The sequence below is a fragment of the Meles meles genome, chromosome 1 (genome assembly GCF_922984935.1).
Source record: "Meles meles chromosome 1, mMelMel3.1 paternal haplotype, whole genome shotgun sequence".
NCBI classification, from domain to species: Eukaryota; Metazoa; Chordata; class Mammalia; order Carnivora; family Mustelidae; genus Meles; species Meles meles.
In genome coordinates, this window is record NC_060066.1 from 189,244,001 (window position 1) to 189,262,374 (window position 18,374).

The window sequence follows — 18,374 nt, forward strand, 5'->3', positions numbered from 1 at the left end:
TTAGAAAACCAGGAAAGTGATAGCACCATGAGGTGTCATGGGGGCATTAAAGGTTAAATAAGGCAACACTGATGAAGTGCTTAGCACAGAGCCTGGCATCTAAGTAAGAAGCCCGAAATGAATATGATGATGGTGCTTTAGGATAAAAGCAGATTAAGAGGAGGAGCAGACCCCCCCATCTTTGCTGTCAGCCATCCCACCTGCAGGGTGAGGGGACCCCGTGGATGATGGCATCCAGAGCTGTGCTTTGTGAGGTCAGAGGTCTCAGGGCCTGTATCTTCCAGATATACACAGGTCTACCCTGAGCCAGACAGTGAGTAGACTCAGTGTTCATGAACAGAACCCAACAGGGGGGAGAGCCCTCTGTGATAGTTCTTCTCCCCCACACCCCCGGCCCTTGTGAACTTGAGATGACTTCAGGGATGAAGGCCCTGGGTGGGAACAGTGAGATAGATACCTGCATTGGCTAGACCTCAGCAATAGTGGAGGGGGCAATAAACTAAAGATGAGAAGATAGATCAGGGATGGTCTCCATAGGAGGATTTGAATGCCAGTTGGCATCATGATCTATACGACACTGATCATGGGGAGTTGTGGAAAGGTTTTTTTTTTTTTCTTTTTTTTGCAAGGGGAGGGGTGAGCAGTGTTTTAGAACTAGAAATTATTGTGTCTAATGATCTGGGATTGACTTTGAGGAATCATTGCAAAGGGGTAGTGTGTGGTATTAGCATATGTCAGTGGTTCTCAACCAGAGGCAATGTTGTCCCACAGACGACTTCTGGCAATGTTTCGGGGCACTTTTGGTTGTCAGAACCAAGTGGGGGTATCACCGGCATCCAGTGCTTAGACATCAGAGATGCCATTTAACACCATACGATTCTCAGAGCAACCATTAGGCCCAAAACATCAACGGTGCCAACACAGAGGAACTCTTCCCTAGACTGTGGGAGGAGGCAGCTATACCCCCTTTTACAAGATGCTAGTGGTGGGGACAACAAGACATCTGGGAGTTAGCCAACTTGACGGACAGTTCTCCTGGCCAGCCCCAGGCCTCCTGTACAGCTGAGGGGTCCAAAGTGAGTCTTGGGAGGATGGTTAAGCAGGAGCTAAGAGAGCACCTGTGTCCCGTGATTAAGTCAAAGCAAACAGATGGAAAGATGGGGTCTGTTCCTCTCCATTTACCCCCAGACTGGCCAGGGTCCCTGGCAGATCCCAGGCCCTAGCAACTGAGAAGGCTTGGAGTGTGTGTTTCTCTGAGTTTGGGGCTGGATGATGGTGTCTGGGAGCCTCATATGGCCCCCCGAAAATTAGACATCCCAGAGAAGGAGCAAATGAGGCACTTGCAACATCAGGGACTGAAAAAGCCCCTACAGGATGCCTCGCCTTTTGGTGAGGGGCAGGGAAGTCTGTGCCTCCCCCACCACCTAGGGCAGTCCCCTCCTCCTCGGAAACAGGCAGAATGAGCTGTTCCTCTCACCACCACGAGGATGGGCTGGTGCTATGCGTCAGGTGGCTGAATGGGGATCAGAACTATGTCCCCTTTCTGATCCTTCTAGGGGGAGGGCAGGAGCAAGAGCATTCACAGCCTCCTTGGGTTGGTGGGGCAGGTTCCAGGATGAACCTGATCGAGGGGTGAAGGAAATCGCTGGGAGACTGACACAGAGATAGGAGATATGAATCAGGAGCAAGGCCCTGGAGGCTGCCTCCACTCTCAAAGTAGGAAGTGGGAGGGGCCTCATAGCGGGGGCCCCACAGAGAGAACAGACACCGGACTCTCACTCCTACCCCACCCCCGAGGCACTGCACATAAATGGGTCTCTAACCCATATGGCTCTCCTGGGGAGTCTTCCAGGCCCACTCCCTGGGGCTGAGGGTGGAGAATGTCCTCAAGGGCGGTGACACCAGCTGCAAATAAGGCCTCCCTCTAGCTTGGGGAGGGGTAGGAACAGGGACAGACTGGAGGGGGAGAAACTGAGATCCAGGATCAAATAGGCTCAACGCTTTGGATTTCTGGGAGGGTCTTTGTGTAGAGCCCCTGCTAAGAATGGGAAGCTGTCCCTGCTGTGCTTTTTCTAGGGAGAAGGAAATGGGGGTGGGAAGGAGGCACCCAGCATTCCTAAATATGCTGACACTGAGCAGTGGTGGAGAAGGACTGGGATTTGGGAATGACGGCAGTGGAACTGAGAACCTTTGGAGCAGCTGTCTAAGAAGCTTTAGGCTCCCATCTGAGCAAGGAGGAGACCCTATAAATCAGCTTGAAATGGAGCCCACTCCCATCCTTAATTCACAGCTTGTGACGCAAGGAGGAGTCCCAACAAAAAAGACTCCAAATGGAACAATCATAGGCAGACAGGGAAAGAATCTCAGAGGTCCTAAGATAGGCAGGGAGAGACTCCGCCTCAGCTTCTCCAGAACCACCCTGCCTGACAGCAGGCTGGGTGGGGTCGGGCGGCTGGCGGTGACTGTGACTCAGGTTTCTGTGGGCAGCCAAGGGCAGCCGGCAGGGAGGAGCCCAGACCGACAGACAGGCCAGCCAACTGCAGCTTTCACCTCAGCTGTCCTCTCTCCTGGGAATGCAGGAGGTCCTTGCCTGGCCATGCTGGCCTGGGCGGGGGTGGGGGGGTGGGGGCGTGCTAGCTGACCCTGACTTCCTCCCCCCAAGGGCGACCCTTGTGTTCCTTCCCAGAACTCTCAGCCAAGGCGCTGACTTAGGAGGGGAGAGTCAAAGGTCACTGCATCTAGGGAGGCCCAGAATGTCTGTGTTGCAGGGAGAAGGGTATAATAACCATTGGTCCTGCACCCTGAGGAAGAAACTGGAGTAATCTTGGGAACCGGCTTTTAGCCGGAGCAGCCTGGGTCCCCCAGTCTTCCCCAGGCTGGCCGGCTCACAGCTGGGCAGGCTGGTTGTCATGGTGAAGGCTAGGGGCTAGAATGCAGCTGCCTACAGAGTCTGGCTGCTAGGCTTAAGGGAGGAGAGGGTGCTCAGGGACTCCCAGGCCAGCCTTCCCACAACTGACCAGCCAGAGGGGACGGCTGGAGCTGAAACCAAAGAGCTGTGGTCAGGGACTATAAGACTTCCCCCTTGGTGATGGGCTAAGGGTGTGGCCCGCACATTCCCCTGACGTTTCTGGGACCTGTTTGTTGGTCTGTTTTGAGAGAGTGGCTGGGAGAAAAGGATTATGCATTTACTCTGTGCCCAAGTGCTCTGCCCTGTGTCTTACCAATCTTCACAACAACTGGAAGAGGTCCAGCAAGTTGCCTAAAATGGCAAAGCTGAGCTTAAAATCCAGGACTGGCTGTTACCAACTCTGGCGATCTTTCTTTTCCAGGGACCAGGCAGTGTTGTTCTTGGGAAGGGAGGGGGACAAAGTGACCTGAATTTTAGCAACAGACTCGATATTCCATCATGAGGCCACAGTGGTAGGATCCAGGTTCTGGCTGCTTTTGGAGTCTGGGGGACAGATGACAATTTGGAGAGAAAACTACTCGTGAGTGAAATGCTTAGCACATAGGTTGTCATTAAATATTTTTGCAGTAAGAAGCCAGATTTGTGTATGAGCCACAGCTAGTTTTCTGGGACATCCTGGAAGCTTCTGGCTCTGAATTGCAGCAACAGCGGAAGAAGTCAGTTCGAAAGTGGGACTTTCCAAGACCAACCCGTTGAGAGAGGAATTTGCGGAGCATCTGTGAGGGTGAAGTGGGTGGGAAGAGAGGGAAGTGCGTGGACGATACAGGATTATCGCAAGCTCCGGACGCCACCCAGTGGCCAGAATGCAGCCCTGTGGGGGGAGCCAGGCTCTAAGCGACAACTGCGCGCGAAGCACTCTGGGAGTTGTAGTCCAGCGGTGCTTCCAGTGGGGCTGTTGGGTGTTGTAGTCTGACGTTATGGGGCGGGAATTATCTTCGTCGGACGGACCACGAGTCCCGTGGTGCCCCGCGGCAGGCCGCGCAGGCGCGGTGAGTCGGTGCCGGTCAGTCCCGAAGGCTGAGGGGCCGCGGCTGGGTCGAGCGGTGTCAGGAGGGGTGGCGGAGCGGGTCTCTGGCGAGGCGGGGTAGGGCGGCCGGCACCATGTCTAGGCAGGCGAACCGTGGCACCGAGAGCAAGAAAATGGTAACTCGGAGCGCGTGACCTCTGCGGGCGGGCGGAATGGAGGGGTTCTGGGGAAGGGGCCCGGCGCGGGGTGCAGTTGGAAAAGGGGCTCCTCCCGTGAGCGCGGGGTGCTTCTGCGGGAAGGAAGGAGGAGGGGGCTGCCCGTGGGTGAGCAGGGGAGAGCGGGCGTCGCAGGCCTGTGCAGGTTGGAGGGCCGCTGGAGCCTCTCAGAGACCCCTCCCCCGGGTCCTGAGAGCGCCGATAGCAGGACCCGCGACAGCGGCGGTAGTAACAGTAACTACCACCGTCGTTCGCTCTCTTACTGGGTGTTAGGCACTGGGCCAAGCACTCTATGTACCTTAGCTCATTTAATCCGCAAAGTAACTCTCTTAGGTGGATAATGTTATCGGAGTTTTACAGCTCAGTTAAGTTTACATAACTTGCCCAAATTTACAGCTTGGAAGAGTTACGATTTGAACACACGTCTGTCTAACTGCGAAACTTCAGACTGCTGGGCCCCGCTGTCTCTCGCGCTGGGAGAGCAATGCTGGGCATTGCAAGAGACGCTCAGACACTGGTCTTAGCAGAAAGAACTTTCTATTTGGAGGAGTGTGAGGTGGGCCAGAGTAGGCAGTTAAGTGGTGCCCCTCTGGTGAGTGGGGGCGGCTCCTTTCTTGTCTTGGGAAGAGTGGGATACCATGTAGTTTCATAAAGGTTGGCTGCAGGTGGCAGCTGGGACTGGAAAGTAAGGTAGATGACGTTTTTCTTCAAGTTAAGACTTCTTCATAAGTGTTCTTTTCTATGCCATGTTCTTCCCTCCTCCAGAATTGCTCATGCTATTTGTTTTCAGATTTAGAAATTAAATATCCAAGGGGCGCCTGGGTGGCTCAGTGGGTTAAAGCCTCTGCCTTTCGCTCAGGTCATGATCTCAGGGTCCTGGGATCGAGCCCCGCATCAGGCTCTCTGCTCTGCGGGGAGCCTGCTTCCTCCTCTCTCTCTGCCTAGTTGTGACTTCTCTCTGTCAAATAAATGAAATATTTAAAAAAAAAAAATTAAATATCCAAGGGGCGCCTGGGTGCCTCAGGGTTAAAGCCTCTGCCTTCAACTCAGGTCGTGATCCCAGGGTTCTGGGATCGGCCCCGCATCGGGCTCTCTGCTCAGCGGGAAGCCTGCTTCTTCCTCTCTCTCTGCCTGCTTCTCTGCCTACTTGTGATCTCTGTCTGTAAAATGGGTGAATAAAATCTTTTAAAAAAATTCTATAAAAAAAAATTAAATATCCAAGGTTACAGGTTGGGCCAGTCAATCAGGGGCCCTTTGCCGACACTCAGCTCTAGAGGGGTGTGATTAAACATCCCTCACATCGTGGCCTCTTAAAACAGGAACAGCACCCAAAATGGGCTGCAGGAGGCCCTTGTACTTCAGAGTAGTACTTACCCTTTTTGTCTCTCAGACCCCTTTTGAGAAGCTGCTGATGCCTATGGATCTTCTTCCTAGAAATAGTAAATTGACAGACATATATACAGACATGTACTTATCTTTTGGGTCGATTTGTGGGCTCCCTGAAGCTCCTCCATGGATAACAGGTTAAGAATTTCTGTTTGGGGGGCACCTGGCTGGCTCAGTATGAGGAACTTGCAGCTCTTGATCTCAGAGTTGTGAGTATGAACCCCACATTGGGTGTAGAGATTATTTAAAAATAGAATTTTTTTTAAAGATTTTATTTGTTTACTTGAGAGAGAGAGAGCATGAGAGGGGAGAGGGTCAGAGGGAAAAGCAGACTCCCTGCTGAGCAGGGAGCCCCATGCGGGACTTGATCGCAGGACTCCAGGATCATGACCTGAGCTGAAGGCAGTCACTTAACCAGCTGAGCCACCCAGGCTCACCCTAAAAGTAAAATTAAATATTTTATTTTAGGCTCACCCTAAAAATAAAATATTTAAAAAAGAATTCCTGTTTTGGAGGAAATAGCAAGAATTTCAAAGAAAAAAAGTATATTTTGCTAGGAAACAGTCTTGTATAGGGGAAGAAGCATGGACATTGTTAGAATTCTGTCTTGATTGATCCTCAGTTTCCTTATGTGTAAACTGGGGACAATAATGCCTACTTAGGGTTAAGTAAGATAGCAGTGTACAATGTATGGGGCATGGTAAATGCTTCCTCTCCTAAGATATGAGCAGATACAGATGTCTTCCTGTTTAGTTTTCATCTTACTCTTGTCCTTTTTTTTGTTTTTAAAGATTTTACTTATTTATTTGACAGAGAGAGAGAAAGATCACAAATAGGCAGAGAGTCAGGCAGAGGGAGAGGGGGAAGCAGGCTCCCCGCCGAGCAGAGAGCCCGATGTAGGGCTCGTTCCCAGGACCCTGAGATCATGACCTGAGCCTAAGGCAGAGGCTTAACCCACTGAGCCACCCAGGTGTCCCCCTGCCTTTTTTTAAACCTGAAATCCCTATTGAAATCTTTAATAATATTTTAAACAGGAACCCCCAGGTTCCACCCTTAACCCCCAGTGTTCACTCAGCTTTGGTGAGTGAGGTAGTTTAGGAAGGTGCAGTAGCACACTCCCGTCTCAAGGATTTTGCAACTCCTAGTGTCTCTGTTTAGAACTTCCTTCCACCAGGGGCACCTGGCTGGCCTAGTCAGTAGAGCATCCATAGAGCATGCGACTCTTAATCTCAGGGTCCATGGGATTCTTGGGGGTTTTGAGTTCAGGCCTACGTTGGGCATGGAGCCTCCTTAAAACAAAACAAAAAAAGGAAAGAAAGAAAAAAAACCTTCCTTCCTTCAATGAGTAAACCTAATCCTCATCTAACTACTCCCCACTTCATTCAGTTACTCAAATGTCACCTCCTCTGAGAGGCCTTCCCTGACTACCTGACTAGTTTTCTGTCTTTTTACTCTACTCCATTTTTCTTAATAGTGCTATTTCATTATAAATTGCATAATTGTTTATTTTCAGCTTCCCCCATGAGAATTTAACCACCAGAACAGGGATTTGTTTTGTTCACTGCTCTATTCCTAGCATCTAGAATGATGCTTGGCACTAGGCAATCAATATTTAGTGAATGAATGACATGAAGGTTTGGTGCAGCCTCTCATTCACTTACTGCTGGCACCTACTTGGGGCTTGTCACGTGATCCTCTTTGTGGCCATCTGGTTCTGACTTGCTCTTCTCCTCCCAGGCAGTCTCCCCCTTAGCAGCCCTCTTTCCCAGTTGACTGTACCTTCTGCTAATTGCTATGTTCCCACTTAAACCTTCCAAGACTTAAATGATTAATATGCCAAGGAACTACATCTCTGCTTTCAGTGTGTGTGAACAGAAATAACCGATGTATCTGGCAAACTCTTCTTGAGCCCTAAACTCTTCCACAGCCCAAACTCTGTGCTGGGTGCTGTGAGAGATGCAGTCCTATTGTGTAACCTTGAGGAGCACATTCCATGAGGCAGGAAAGTATACAACACAGCGGTATAATACTGTCTGGTGTGGAGTCCCAGCTTAACCGCTTACTTGACGTGTGACCTTGGGCAAGTTTCCTCATTGTCGTAAGCATCAGTTTCATCATCTTTAAAAAATAAGTTAGAGGGGCACCTGGGTGGCTTGGTGGGTTAAAGCCGTTGCCTTTGGCTAAGGTCATGATCCCAGGGTCCTGGGATTGAGCCCTGCATCAGGCTCTCTCTCCGCCTGCCTCTCTGCCTACTTGTGATCTCTGTCTGTCAAATAAATAAAATCTTTAAAATAAATAAAAATAAAAATAAAAAATAAGTTAGTGTAGTAATAGTATCTGTCATGGGGTTGTTCTGAGAATTCACTGAGGTGATGCATGAAAAGGCAGCAGTGTGACGGTGCACTTAATGCACTTGGCGCTCAGTGAAAGTCAGCCAGCAAGCGTCTTAGTGCAGATGTAGCCTTTATGTGTCTGTATCATGTTTAGTTCCTGAATTCCTTGGACAATCAACACTTCCCTTATTTTGTTACTAGTAACTAGTCACGTTACTAGTAACTAGTCACGTTACTAGTAACCCAACCCCAGTGGCTCTGTTCTCCAGTGCTCCGGTGAATTACTCCTTGGACAGCAGCACTCCAGAGTCTCTAAGGGAAGGCCAGAGGGTGAGAGAGAGGGGTGAACTCCGTCCTGTCACTGATCTTCACTCCCAGCTGTTGGGGGCAGTCACACTGAATCACTTATGTTGATAAAAATAGTAAATGTGACTCTTGGAGCATTAGCTCCAAAGATCAGCCCCCTTAGGGAGATTTGTTACTTGTCTGGGACACTAACTGAAAAGGCTTTTGAAAACCCTCAAGTGCCATAGCTCACCTGAACTAGGCCTTGGCTTAACTTGCTCTGTTCAGGTTGTGCCGGGAGTACTTGGAGATCAGATCAGCTGTTCAGTATGAAAACACTCCTGTGGTTTGTTGATCTGCAAAGCATATTTCAGTCCATTATCTCATGAGATCCTCCCAACAGTCCTGTAATCAGCATGACATATTTTACTGTTAAACATTTTTGTGTGAGGAGATGGAGATTTGCAAAGTGAAGTGATTGACCTAAAATCTCACCAGAGTAAGTGGCAGTCCAGACTCAGAATCAGGTCTTCTGACTACAAACCCAGTATTCATTCTGTATGCCTTATTAGTTGTTACCGAGTTCTTTATATTAATTCAAAATCTCCTTCCTTGAACTTAGTTCAGGGTACTCTCAGATACCACACCACAGAAAACTAGTTTTTCTTTTTTTTTTTTTTTAAGATTTTATTTATTTACTTGACAGAAAGAGATCACAAGTAGACAGAGAGGCAGGCAGAGAGAGAGAGGGAACCAGGCCCCCTGCCGAGCAGAGAGCCCGATGCGGGACTCGATCCCAGGACCCTGAGATCATGACCCGAGCTGAAGGCAGCGGCTCAACCCACTGAGCCACCCAGGCGCAATTTTATTTATTTATTTGACAGAGGGAGGGAACACAAGCAGGGGGAGTCAGAGAGGGAGAAGCAGCTCCCCACAGAGCAGGAAGCCCGATGTGGGACTCAATCCCAGGATCCCTTAACGACTTAACGACTGAGCCACCCAGGTCCCTCAGAAAACTAGTTTAAAAATAAAATTGGGCCCCTGGGTGGCTCCGTCAGTTAAACATATGACTCTTGATATCGGCTCAGGTCATGATCTCAGGGTGGTGAGATCCAGCCCAGCTTTGGGCTCCAGGCTAGGCGTGGAGCCTGCTTAAGATCCTCTTCCTCTGCCCCTCCCTTTTTCTCTCTCTCTGTCTCTTTTTCAAAGAAATAAATTAAATAAATAAAACAATATCTACTTTTTAAAAAAGATTTTATTTATTTGACAGAGAGAAAGATCACAAGTAGACAGACAGGCAGAGAGAGGGAGGAAGCAGGCTCCCCACCGAGCAGAGAGCCCGATGTGGGCTCAATCTCAGGACCCTGAGATGATGACCTGAGCCGAAGGCAGAGGCTTAACCCACTGAGCCACGCAGGCGCCCCCAATATCTACTTTTTTAAAAAGATTTTTTATTTATTTGAGAGAGTGTAATAGAGACAGAGACAGAGAGCATGAGTGGGGCGGAGAGGAGCGGACTCCCTGCCAAGCAGGGAGCCTGATGCTGTGCGATGCGGGGCTTGATCCCTGGACTCCAGGATCATAACCTGAGCTGAAGGCAGACACTTAATCAACTGAGCCACCCAGGTGTCCCCAGCAATGTCTACTTGTGTAGGTGCTGGGCCGCAGGTGCTCTACAAACATTATCTCACTGGGATCTCACGGTAACTTTCAAGGGCAGATAATATTGTCACCATCGTGCAGATGGGGAAAAACTGACTCAAGATACTAAGTGGTGGCTTAGATGGCATAACTTTTCACAGGATGGTGCTCAGCTGTAAGAGGACTGAGTCTCAGTTACTTAACCTATCACCTGTAAAGTGAGAATGAATAATGTTTGTTTTGCTAACCTCTCATGGTTATGATTAGGATCAATGAGAAACTCTGAAGGCATTCTGAAGGTTTTATAAATGCTTATGGCCATTATTATTAATCATAATTAAAGCATCTAAACGTAGAAATGTTGCAGAAGAGATTCATGTTTTCTTCTGGGAGGGGTAATGTAGTCACTACGTTTAGTGAAGAAATTGGATTGATTGAATTAGCTGACCTTTAAGGTCCCATAGAACCATTTGTTACAAGGGTCACAGGACTGAAAACCCAGGTCAAGAGTAACCTCTTGGGGCGCCTGGGTGGCTCAGTTGTTAAGCGCCTGCCTTTGGCTCTTTCTTTCTGCCTGCCTCTCTGCGTACTTGTGATCTCTCTGTCTCTCTTTGTCAAATAAATAAAATATTAAAAAAAAACTGATCTCTCACTCTCCCTCCCTCCTCTCTCTCTCTCTGTGTTTGTGTGTGTGTGTGTATATTATCTGTTTATTATCTGTCTCCCTCCCATTTGATAGTCCCTGGACATAGTAAACATTGAATGAATGACTTTTTCTATACCACAACCCCATTCGTATTTTTAAAGTATGAAGACCTTTAAGTTGTATATCTGAATTGTGTACTGTTTCAAGTAGACTTGATTCATAATCAGAGATGGAGACAGACTTACAAATTGAGAGAATGTGGAGAGCCTGGGTCAGGAATCCCATTCCCAGATCCCAGGCATACTGATTCTGTGACCATGGACAGATCTGTCCAGAACCGTGGATTTTCTTATTGGTAAACTGGAGGCTGCTGCACGTATAAGCGGTTGACAGCATCATGGTATGGATGTTACTTGGCATCATGGTGGGCTGAGGCTGTTAGGAGTCCCCATCCAAGGGCTCATTAATAACGGAAAGAGAGCTCTCCTGATTTAATGCAGCGGTGCCAACTCTGTGGACTGGTAACTGCTGGATTGTCTCCATCCATTCATGTCCAAGCCATTCTAGTGCCAAACCCTAAACTTTACTAAAAAACATTGTCCTCCTTAATAGCTTCCCTTAATTGCCATATTTGGTAAATGGTCTCTTGGAGACACCCTGATCTGGCTGTTTTAGCTGAGTTCAAAAAGCTTCCTGATTCTGAAACTGATTGTCTTTGACTTCCTAGTGCCGCTAAGTTTTTTGTTTTGGGGGTGTGGGGAGTTATTAATATTGCAGTTGTGGGGATCAGTGGATAGAATGAACATTGGCTTAGAAACTCTTGTTTTTTTGTTTCCCAGAATTACTTTTGTCAATAGCTGTTTGTCCTTGGGCAGATTACTTAATCATTCGGAGTCTCCATTTCTTCATCTCTAAAATGAGATTAATTCCTTCCCGTTCTGCTTTACAGAATTATTGTGGGATGGAAGATGACGTGATAAAAAATAGAATGCAGTGTATAAGCAAAAGGCACTCACGTCACTGTTCTTACGGTGACCTTGCCACCAGGCCATGGGGATGAGATGAGGGGCCCTGACGTGCTGAGAGCCTGGGCCTTAACATTACACGGACTTTGTTCCCCCAGAAGACTTGAGGACAGAAAGGTGCTGTGCTCGGAGTTTGACACGCCTCCATTCAGAAGGGTGTGGCTGGTTGATTGCTCCTCTGTGAATCCATTGGTCCAGACGTTCTGTTAGCTTTCTTCTCACTTTGTTTAGCTCTGTTAGTGCCTTTCTCCCACCTCCTGCTTTCATTCTGTAGTCTTGGCATTACTCATCTTGTCACCTTCCACACTTCTGTTTCTTGGTGGGTAGGTGCCAGGAGTCTTTATCTGAGAAAGGGTTTCTGTGATTTTAACTGCGGTTGTAATAGAAACCAGTCCAGATCAGTATTATGTTCCAGGTACACAAAAGATTGGATTCCTCTCAGAGTTACCCCTTTCCTGGAAACATTTTCACTCTGTGTCAAGGAACATTATTTTTCCTGGTGCTGGTGACTTAGGAGGGGGCTTATCAGTGCAATGGACTCTGGGACTTCCTTTCCTTTCCCTTCCTTTCCTCCCCACAGACCAGGCTCATGGGTTCTTTGCTGCTCCTCGTGGGGCACTGGGAGTGCAGCTGGACTCTAGGCCCTGACACTGCAGACATCCTTAGATGTGGAGCAGCCATGGGTCTCACCATCTAAGGCACAGAAGCTAATATGTAAATGTCTTCTTCTGGTCTGTGTTTCATAGTATCCTCTGGACGGCTGCTGCTTCCTCTGCCCCCCTCCAGTTCTGGCAACCTGAGCTTAGGCTTGGCAGCTGTGGTGGGGTCCTGGTTTAGCAGAAACCCACCTTGATGTGTTGGAAGAGTGACTGCCCCATGTTTGAAGTGCCTTTTACAGCCCATTCTGTAGTGGACCTGGCTAAAGCCCTGCCACCTTGACCCTGGGGGCAGGGCACACTCTTTGGCCACCCCACAGGGGATGATGTTCTTTCCCACCAGACACAGATGACCTTACTTTGAATCCTGACAGCTGCACTGAGGCTGACCTAGACTCACTAAACTTTTTCTTTTGTGCTTCTTGGGCCTGATTGCCTTTTGAACCTCTTTTAGAGCTCTGAGCTCTTCACCCTCACCTATGGGGCTCTGGTCACACAGCTGTGCAAGGACTATGAAAATGATGAAGATGTGAATAAACAGCTGGACAAAATGTGAGTAAGCTCCTCCGCAGGAGAGACAAGAATGGGGCTCCCTAGTGCTCAATCTACATGGGCCTTTAGAGCCCAGCACCGCGTTCTCTCTCATAATCAACATTTTGGGCACAGTTTCCACTGAGCTCATTTATTGGGATGTTTTGGGATTATCCCCCATTTTTCCTTTACCACCGCAGCCTTACGTTCAAACATAAGACTTTCATACCCCATGATAGAGTCTGTTCTCTCATTTTCTTCCCAGGGGCTATAACATTGGAGTCCGACTGATTGAAGATTTCTTGGCACGGTCAAATGTTGGGAGGTGCCACGACTTTCGGGAAACCGCAGATGTCATTGCCAAGGTCATTATCCTGGGCCACCTGGCTTTGCTGAAGGATGTCACTGGGAGGCACTGTTTACCACTCTCTCCATCTCCCTTAGAGAGATAGAGACTATTTCGGACTATTTCAAAAGTCTGGCAGCTTAGGCAGCTGTCTGGGCCAAAGAAGCCTTCCTGGTGGTGTGGGAATGTGTGCGTTTTGAAAAGGGAAGAGTGGTTGGGATCATCCGTGTGGATGAAAGCCCCACTGACGTGAAGGCCACATCTCCTCGGCTGTGAAGATGTGGCAGAGTAGCATGGGTGTGAGGTAGAGAGGCTTTGGACTCAGACAAACTGGCTTCAGATTCTGGCTCCAGTACTTACTAGTTAAGGGTAAGTTAATTTTAACCTTTTTAATTACCACTTACCTCATCTTTAAAAGAAAATAAGAGCTACCTCATAGGATAGTTGTAAGGAGTAAATGAAGTAATGAGCGTGAGCATTCAGGTAAATGCACTTAACGTAGTGTGCTTGTGGTAAATGGTCGCTATTGATAGTATCAGCTTTACATCTTGTAAAATTAATAATAAATGGTATTACGCCTCTAGCTTTGTGGCATCTGTTACGTCAAGGTTGGTTCTTTCTGTTGTAGAGTACGCTGGCCCAAATCCTAGAGAGGGCTGGCAGTGAAGAGCTCTTTGTGAAGGTTTAGAAGTAGAAGAGTGGATAGAGGAAAGGACGTCTTCAGAGTAATTCGGTCTCAGTGACCATATTTGCTTTCATGAAGAAGGGTTCAAGGTAGCACAGACAGAAGACAGGGCAGGGGGCTGCGGCCTTTCAGTGCTGGTTCCGGGAAGCCACGTGTGTCAGAAGTGTAGGCGGACAGGAGGTTGCCTGATTGTATGAGGCCTTGAAGGAGAAGGGTGTGGAATTGTGCATGGATGCTTTTCCTCTATTGCCCTGAATACCTAAAGCCCCAGTGTTTTGCAGAGGCCACAGTTTTTTTCCCGAGCCACTTACCTCTCCTTTACCAGTCCCATCCCTTCCCATGTGCAGCCCCCATTGCTCTTCCCCACGGTGCTGTTGTGTTCCTCTGACAGGTGGCGTTCAAGATGTACTTGGGTATCACTCCAAGCATCACCAATTGGAGCCCAGCTGGTGACGAATTCTCCCTCATTTTGGAAAATAACCCCTTGGTGGACTTTGTGGAACTTCCTGATAACCACTCATCCCTTATTTATTCTAATCTCTTGTGTGGGGTGTTGCGGGGAGCCTTGGAGATGGTGAGTGCAGCTCCTTACCTTCCGGGACACTGGAGATATAATAGGGGCTCAGAAAATGTTTGCATGAATGAGAGAGAAAAGAAAGGGCTTTGGCTCATCTCAGCACTCTGCTGCCTGAGATGTGATGGTTCCGAGCATAGGATCCAAGTTGGGTGTCTCTATGCGCTGCTGATTCTCCCTGAGAGTGGTGTTGTCAGCCCCCAAAGCCCGGGAACACCCATTCCCAGACTGGCTCATTTGGTGATGGTCTCATTTGTGGGTGTTCTTTGCTAAGTCTGTCCTGGGTCGGGGCCACTGCTTTCTACAAGGGAACAGTGGAACCGGCAATCTCATCCTTGTGGGAAACCAGCCCCCTCAGCTGGACTGCTGTGGATGGTCAGTTACAGCCCCCTCCCCTGTGGCTCCCCAGAGGCTGTGGCTAGCAGCTGCCCCTTCATTTTCCCACTGTCCCCCAGGTCCAGATGGCTGTGGAGGCCAAGTTTGTCCAAGACACCCTGAAAGGAGACGGTGTGACAGAAATCCGGATGAGGTTCATCAGGCGGATTGAGGACAATCTCCCAGCTGGAGAGGAGTGACCGTCCCCAGGACTTGAGGGTCACTAGCAGGAACACTTGTTGGAGTCAGAAGCCTCAGAGCTCCCTCTGCCCCTTAGAACTCAGTGACTCTTTAACACGGTTGTTACATACTCTCCTAACTCTGTTTCCATTCGCCAGCTAATAAAGAGCAGACTGTGGTAACAGTCCATTCACCCCACAAGTGTGCACATTCGGGAGGGACACTCTTTGCTCCCTTTCCCTTCAGAGGGGTTGGATGCAGTCATCTTTGGTCCGACTAGAAAGAGCTCAGCCATTTTACATTCCCGTTCGGATTTTCCAAAGCAAAACCCATTTTGACCCCGTTAAGAGGCAAGCCTTGACATCTGTTCCTGGGCCTTCGGAATGCCATTGGTGAATGGCTGAGAGAATCCAGGGTTGTGGGGCGGGGGAGGGGAGGCTGATGGGGTGGATAGGAATTGCTAGTTGTAGTGTGGCACACTCTAGTGCTTGCCGGGAAAGGGGAGTCATGCCGGGAACACTGACTTCTGGGAAGCCACCCAGGTCTCGTTCCTCCCTGCTGTTTGGAGGCGACATCTCCTCTTTTTACAGAGGGTCCATCCTTTTTTCTTACAGATTCTTCAATAAATACACATTCTTGAGTGAAATCCTAATCATGTCCTGTTTTCTTTCTGGAATTTTACTACAGTGGAATGAGGAGGCCAACTAAGTTCCTGGGCCCTGCCTCACACTGACCCGGTCTAGGAATGGCTCCTCCTTGCAGACCAGAGAGTCCGGGAGACCTGGATGCAAATACCCCTGCAAAGTCATTTTTGGGTCTATTGTCTAGCAAAACCTGGAAGCAGACCATTATCCCAGATATACCTAAAATGGACTATCTTGAGTTCTTGGCCACTGAGTAGGAAGGCGTGGCTAGAAAGACCTTGTCTTTCTTGGAGCGAGGGAGGGGTGCCTGGCTGGCTCAGTCAGTGGAGTGTGTTACTGTTGATCTCAGGGGCATGAGTTCGAGCCCCATGTGTGGTGTAAAATTTACTTAGAAAATAATGATGGGAATGAAAGCCAGATTGGTAAAGGTTTGAGAGAATAAAAGAGTTCTAAGGGTACTGAATTTTTCTTTCAAAGAGCTTTGGAGGTGCCTCGTGGGTGGTGCAGTCAGTTTTGGCTCTGGCTCTGGACTTCAGCTCAGGTCCAAATCTTAGCATTGTGAGACGTAGCCCCCCGGGTGTCGGGCTCCGCGCCTGGCAGGGAATCTGCTTGGGATTCTCTCTCTTCCTCTGCCCCTCCTCTTGCTCATGTGCTCGCTCGCTCTCTCTTTCAAAATAAATCTTTAGAGGGAGGGAATAAAAGAGCGAAGAAGTAGGGTAGTGTCTAGAGAGGGGTGTGAAGTCAAAGGAAAGTTAAACTTTTGATGTTGGGTACAATTTATTGCGTGCTTACCACATGTCAGACATTGTACTAGCACTTTACGTTGTCAAATCCACAATAATTCCCTTATTTACAATAATTCCCTTTTTATTTTTTTATTCTCTTTTTTTTATATTTTATTTATTTGACAGAAATCACAACTAGGCAGAGAGGCAGGCAGAGAGAGAGGAAAGGAAGCAGGCTCCCTGCAGAGCAGAGAACCCGATGTGGGGCTCGATCCCGGGACCCTGAGATCATGACCTGAGCTGAAGGCAGAGGCTTTAACCCACTGAGCCACCCAGGCGCCCCTTTATTCTGTTTTTTTAAAGGTTTTATTTATTTGAGAGAGAGATCACAAGTAGGCAGAGAGGCAGGCAGAGAGAGAGGGGGAAGCAGGCTCCCCGCTGAGCAGAGAGCCTGATGTGGGGCTTGATCCCAGGACCCTGAGTTCATGACCCGAGCCAAAGGCAGGCACCTAACCCACTGAGCCACCCAGGCACCCCAATAATTCCATTTTTAGAGGGGAGACTACAAGTTGCCCAAGGTCATACAGCCATTAGATGGAGAATCTAGTGCACAGAGCCCATATTCTTAACCATGATGCCTGGTTAGCCCTGTGGGGAAGGAGGGGAGCAATCCTACAGCCCCCTCTCCAAGCCTTACAGAATTTAGGATAGCTTTTTGGGCGCCTGGGTGGCTCAGTCAGTTGAGCGTTGGACTCTTGATTTTGCTTAGGTCATGATCTCAGGGTCATGAGATCAAGCCCTGTGTTGGGTTCTGTGCTCAGTGATGGGTCGGCTTGTCCCTCTCCCTCTATTCCTTCCCCTGTTCTCTCTCTCTCTCTCTTTCTCTCTCTCTAAAATAAAAATCTTGGGTGCCTGGGTGGCTCAGTGATTGGGGCCTCTGCCTTCGGCTCAGGTCATGAGCATCTCCTCTTTTTACAGAGGGTCCATCCTTTTTTCTTACAGATTCTTCAGTAAAGACACATTCTTGATGTAGGATCGAGCCCTGCATCCTGGGATCGAGCCCTGCATCAGGCTCTCTGCTCAGCAGGGAGCCCGCTTCCCCCTCTCTTTCTCTGGCTGCCTCTCTGCCTACTTTTGATCTTTGTCTGTCAAATAAATAAATAAAATCTTTAAAAATAAATAAAATAAAAATCTTAAAAAAAAAAAAAAAGAACTTGGGATAGCTTTTCAAGGGAGGGATCAGAGATTGTCAGGCCATATTGGCAGCACTGTTCTTGGAGACAGCCTAGGCCCTCAAAGTCCAGATACTCAGTTTTTTTGGGGGGGATGGGGCCCCCAGGCTTTTCCCAAGGTTAGGTCACAGGCCTGTGTTGAGGAGAACCATTATAGATGTGTTGTGCATGAAGTGTGTCTTGATTGCATAGGTTAGGACCAGGGTTCTGGGACACATGACTAGAGGCAGTTTGCCAAAGATCTGCCTCTTCCAGCTGGGTCAGGCCACTGAAGCAGGGGAGGGAGAGGTCACTTTTGTGTTCCCAAGTTTAGGGAAGCTCCCACTGAGATCCTGTCCTCTGAGCCTCTTCACCTCGCCCTCTAGGTACAGTTTGGGGCCCCAGGGCAGGTCAGCTGTATCCTTAGCATCCACTGTCCAATCACTCCAGAGTGTGAGTGAATGAAGGAGATTAAAGGAATGGCTGCTCGGCCCAGATGTGGAAGCACTGTGTGGTATCTGGGGTCTGCCCAGACAAGGAGCGACCCACCCTTTCCTTCTGTGGAGGGGTGGGGACACCCTTCCTCTTCTAGGACCACACCTACTTTCCAGCAGCCATTGTCTGGTATGAGGTTTTAGGTCTTCCCTTTTCCAGAGTTAAACACAGTCAGCGTTACAGAGTCGGCAAGCTGCAGGAACAAAGCCCCCTTGGTGATTTTTCCCAATGGCAGCCCCACGATTGTGTGATGTGTGCCCAGAGGCTGAGGGAAGGGAGGGGCTGTTGGACTGTGAAGCTGCTTGGAACATCACCTCATCATCTCTTCCAAGTGAGCCAAACATACAGGTCTCAGCAACCTAACTTCAGGGCCACCCCCCCCCCCCCCCCGCCCCGAATTAGTTCACCGCAGATCATAGAGTTCTCTACTGCTGCGGCTCTGAGGCTGGGGCAGCCCCTTCCCGCCTAGGCCATTCCACATTCTCC

General features: G+C 49.0%; 1 protein-coding gene across 1 annotated transcript; it reads left to right on the forward strand.

Annotated features, from left to right (window-relative positions):
- Positions 1 to 3,954: 3,954 nt before the first annotated feature.
- TRAPPC3 (trafficking protein particle complex subunit 3) lies at positions 3,955 to 15,465 on the forward strand. Its single transcript, XM_046021257.1, has 5 exons — positions 3,955 to 4,111; positions 12,577 to 12,674; positions 12,919 to 13,018; positions 14,076 to 14,258; positions 14,714 to 15,465. The coding sequence occupies exons 1-5, from the start codon at positions 4,070 to 4,072 to the stop codon at positions 14,831 to 14,833; spliced, it is 543 nt and encodes a 180-aa protein (XP_045877213.1). The 5' UTR covers positions 3,955 to 4,069; the 3' UTR covers positions 14,834 to 15,465.
- Positions 15,466 to 18,374: the final 2,909 nt, after the last annotated feature.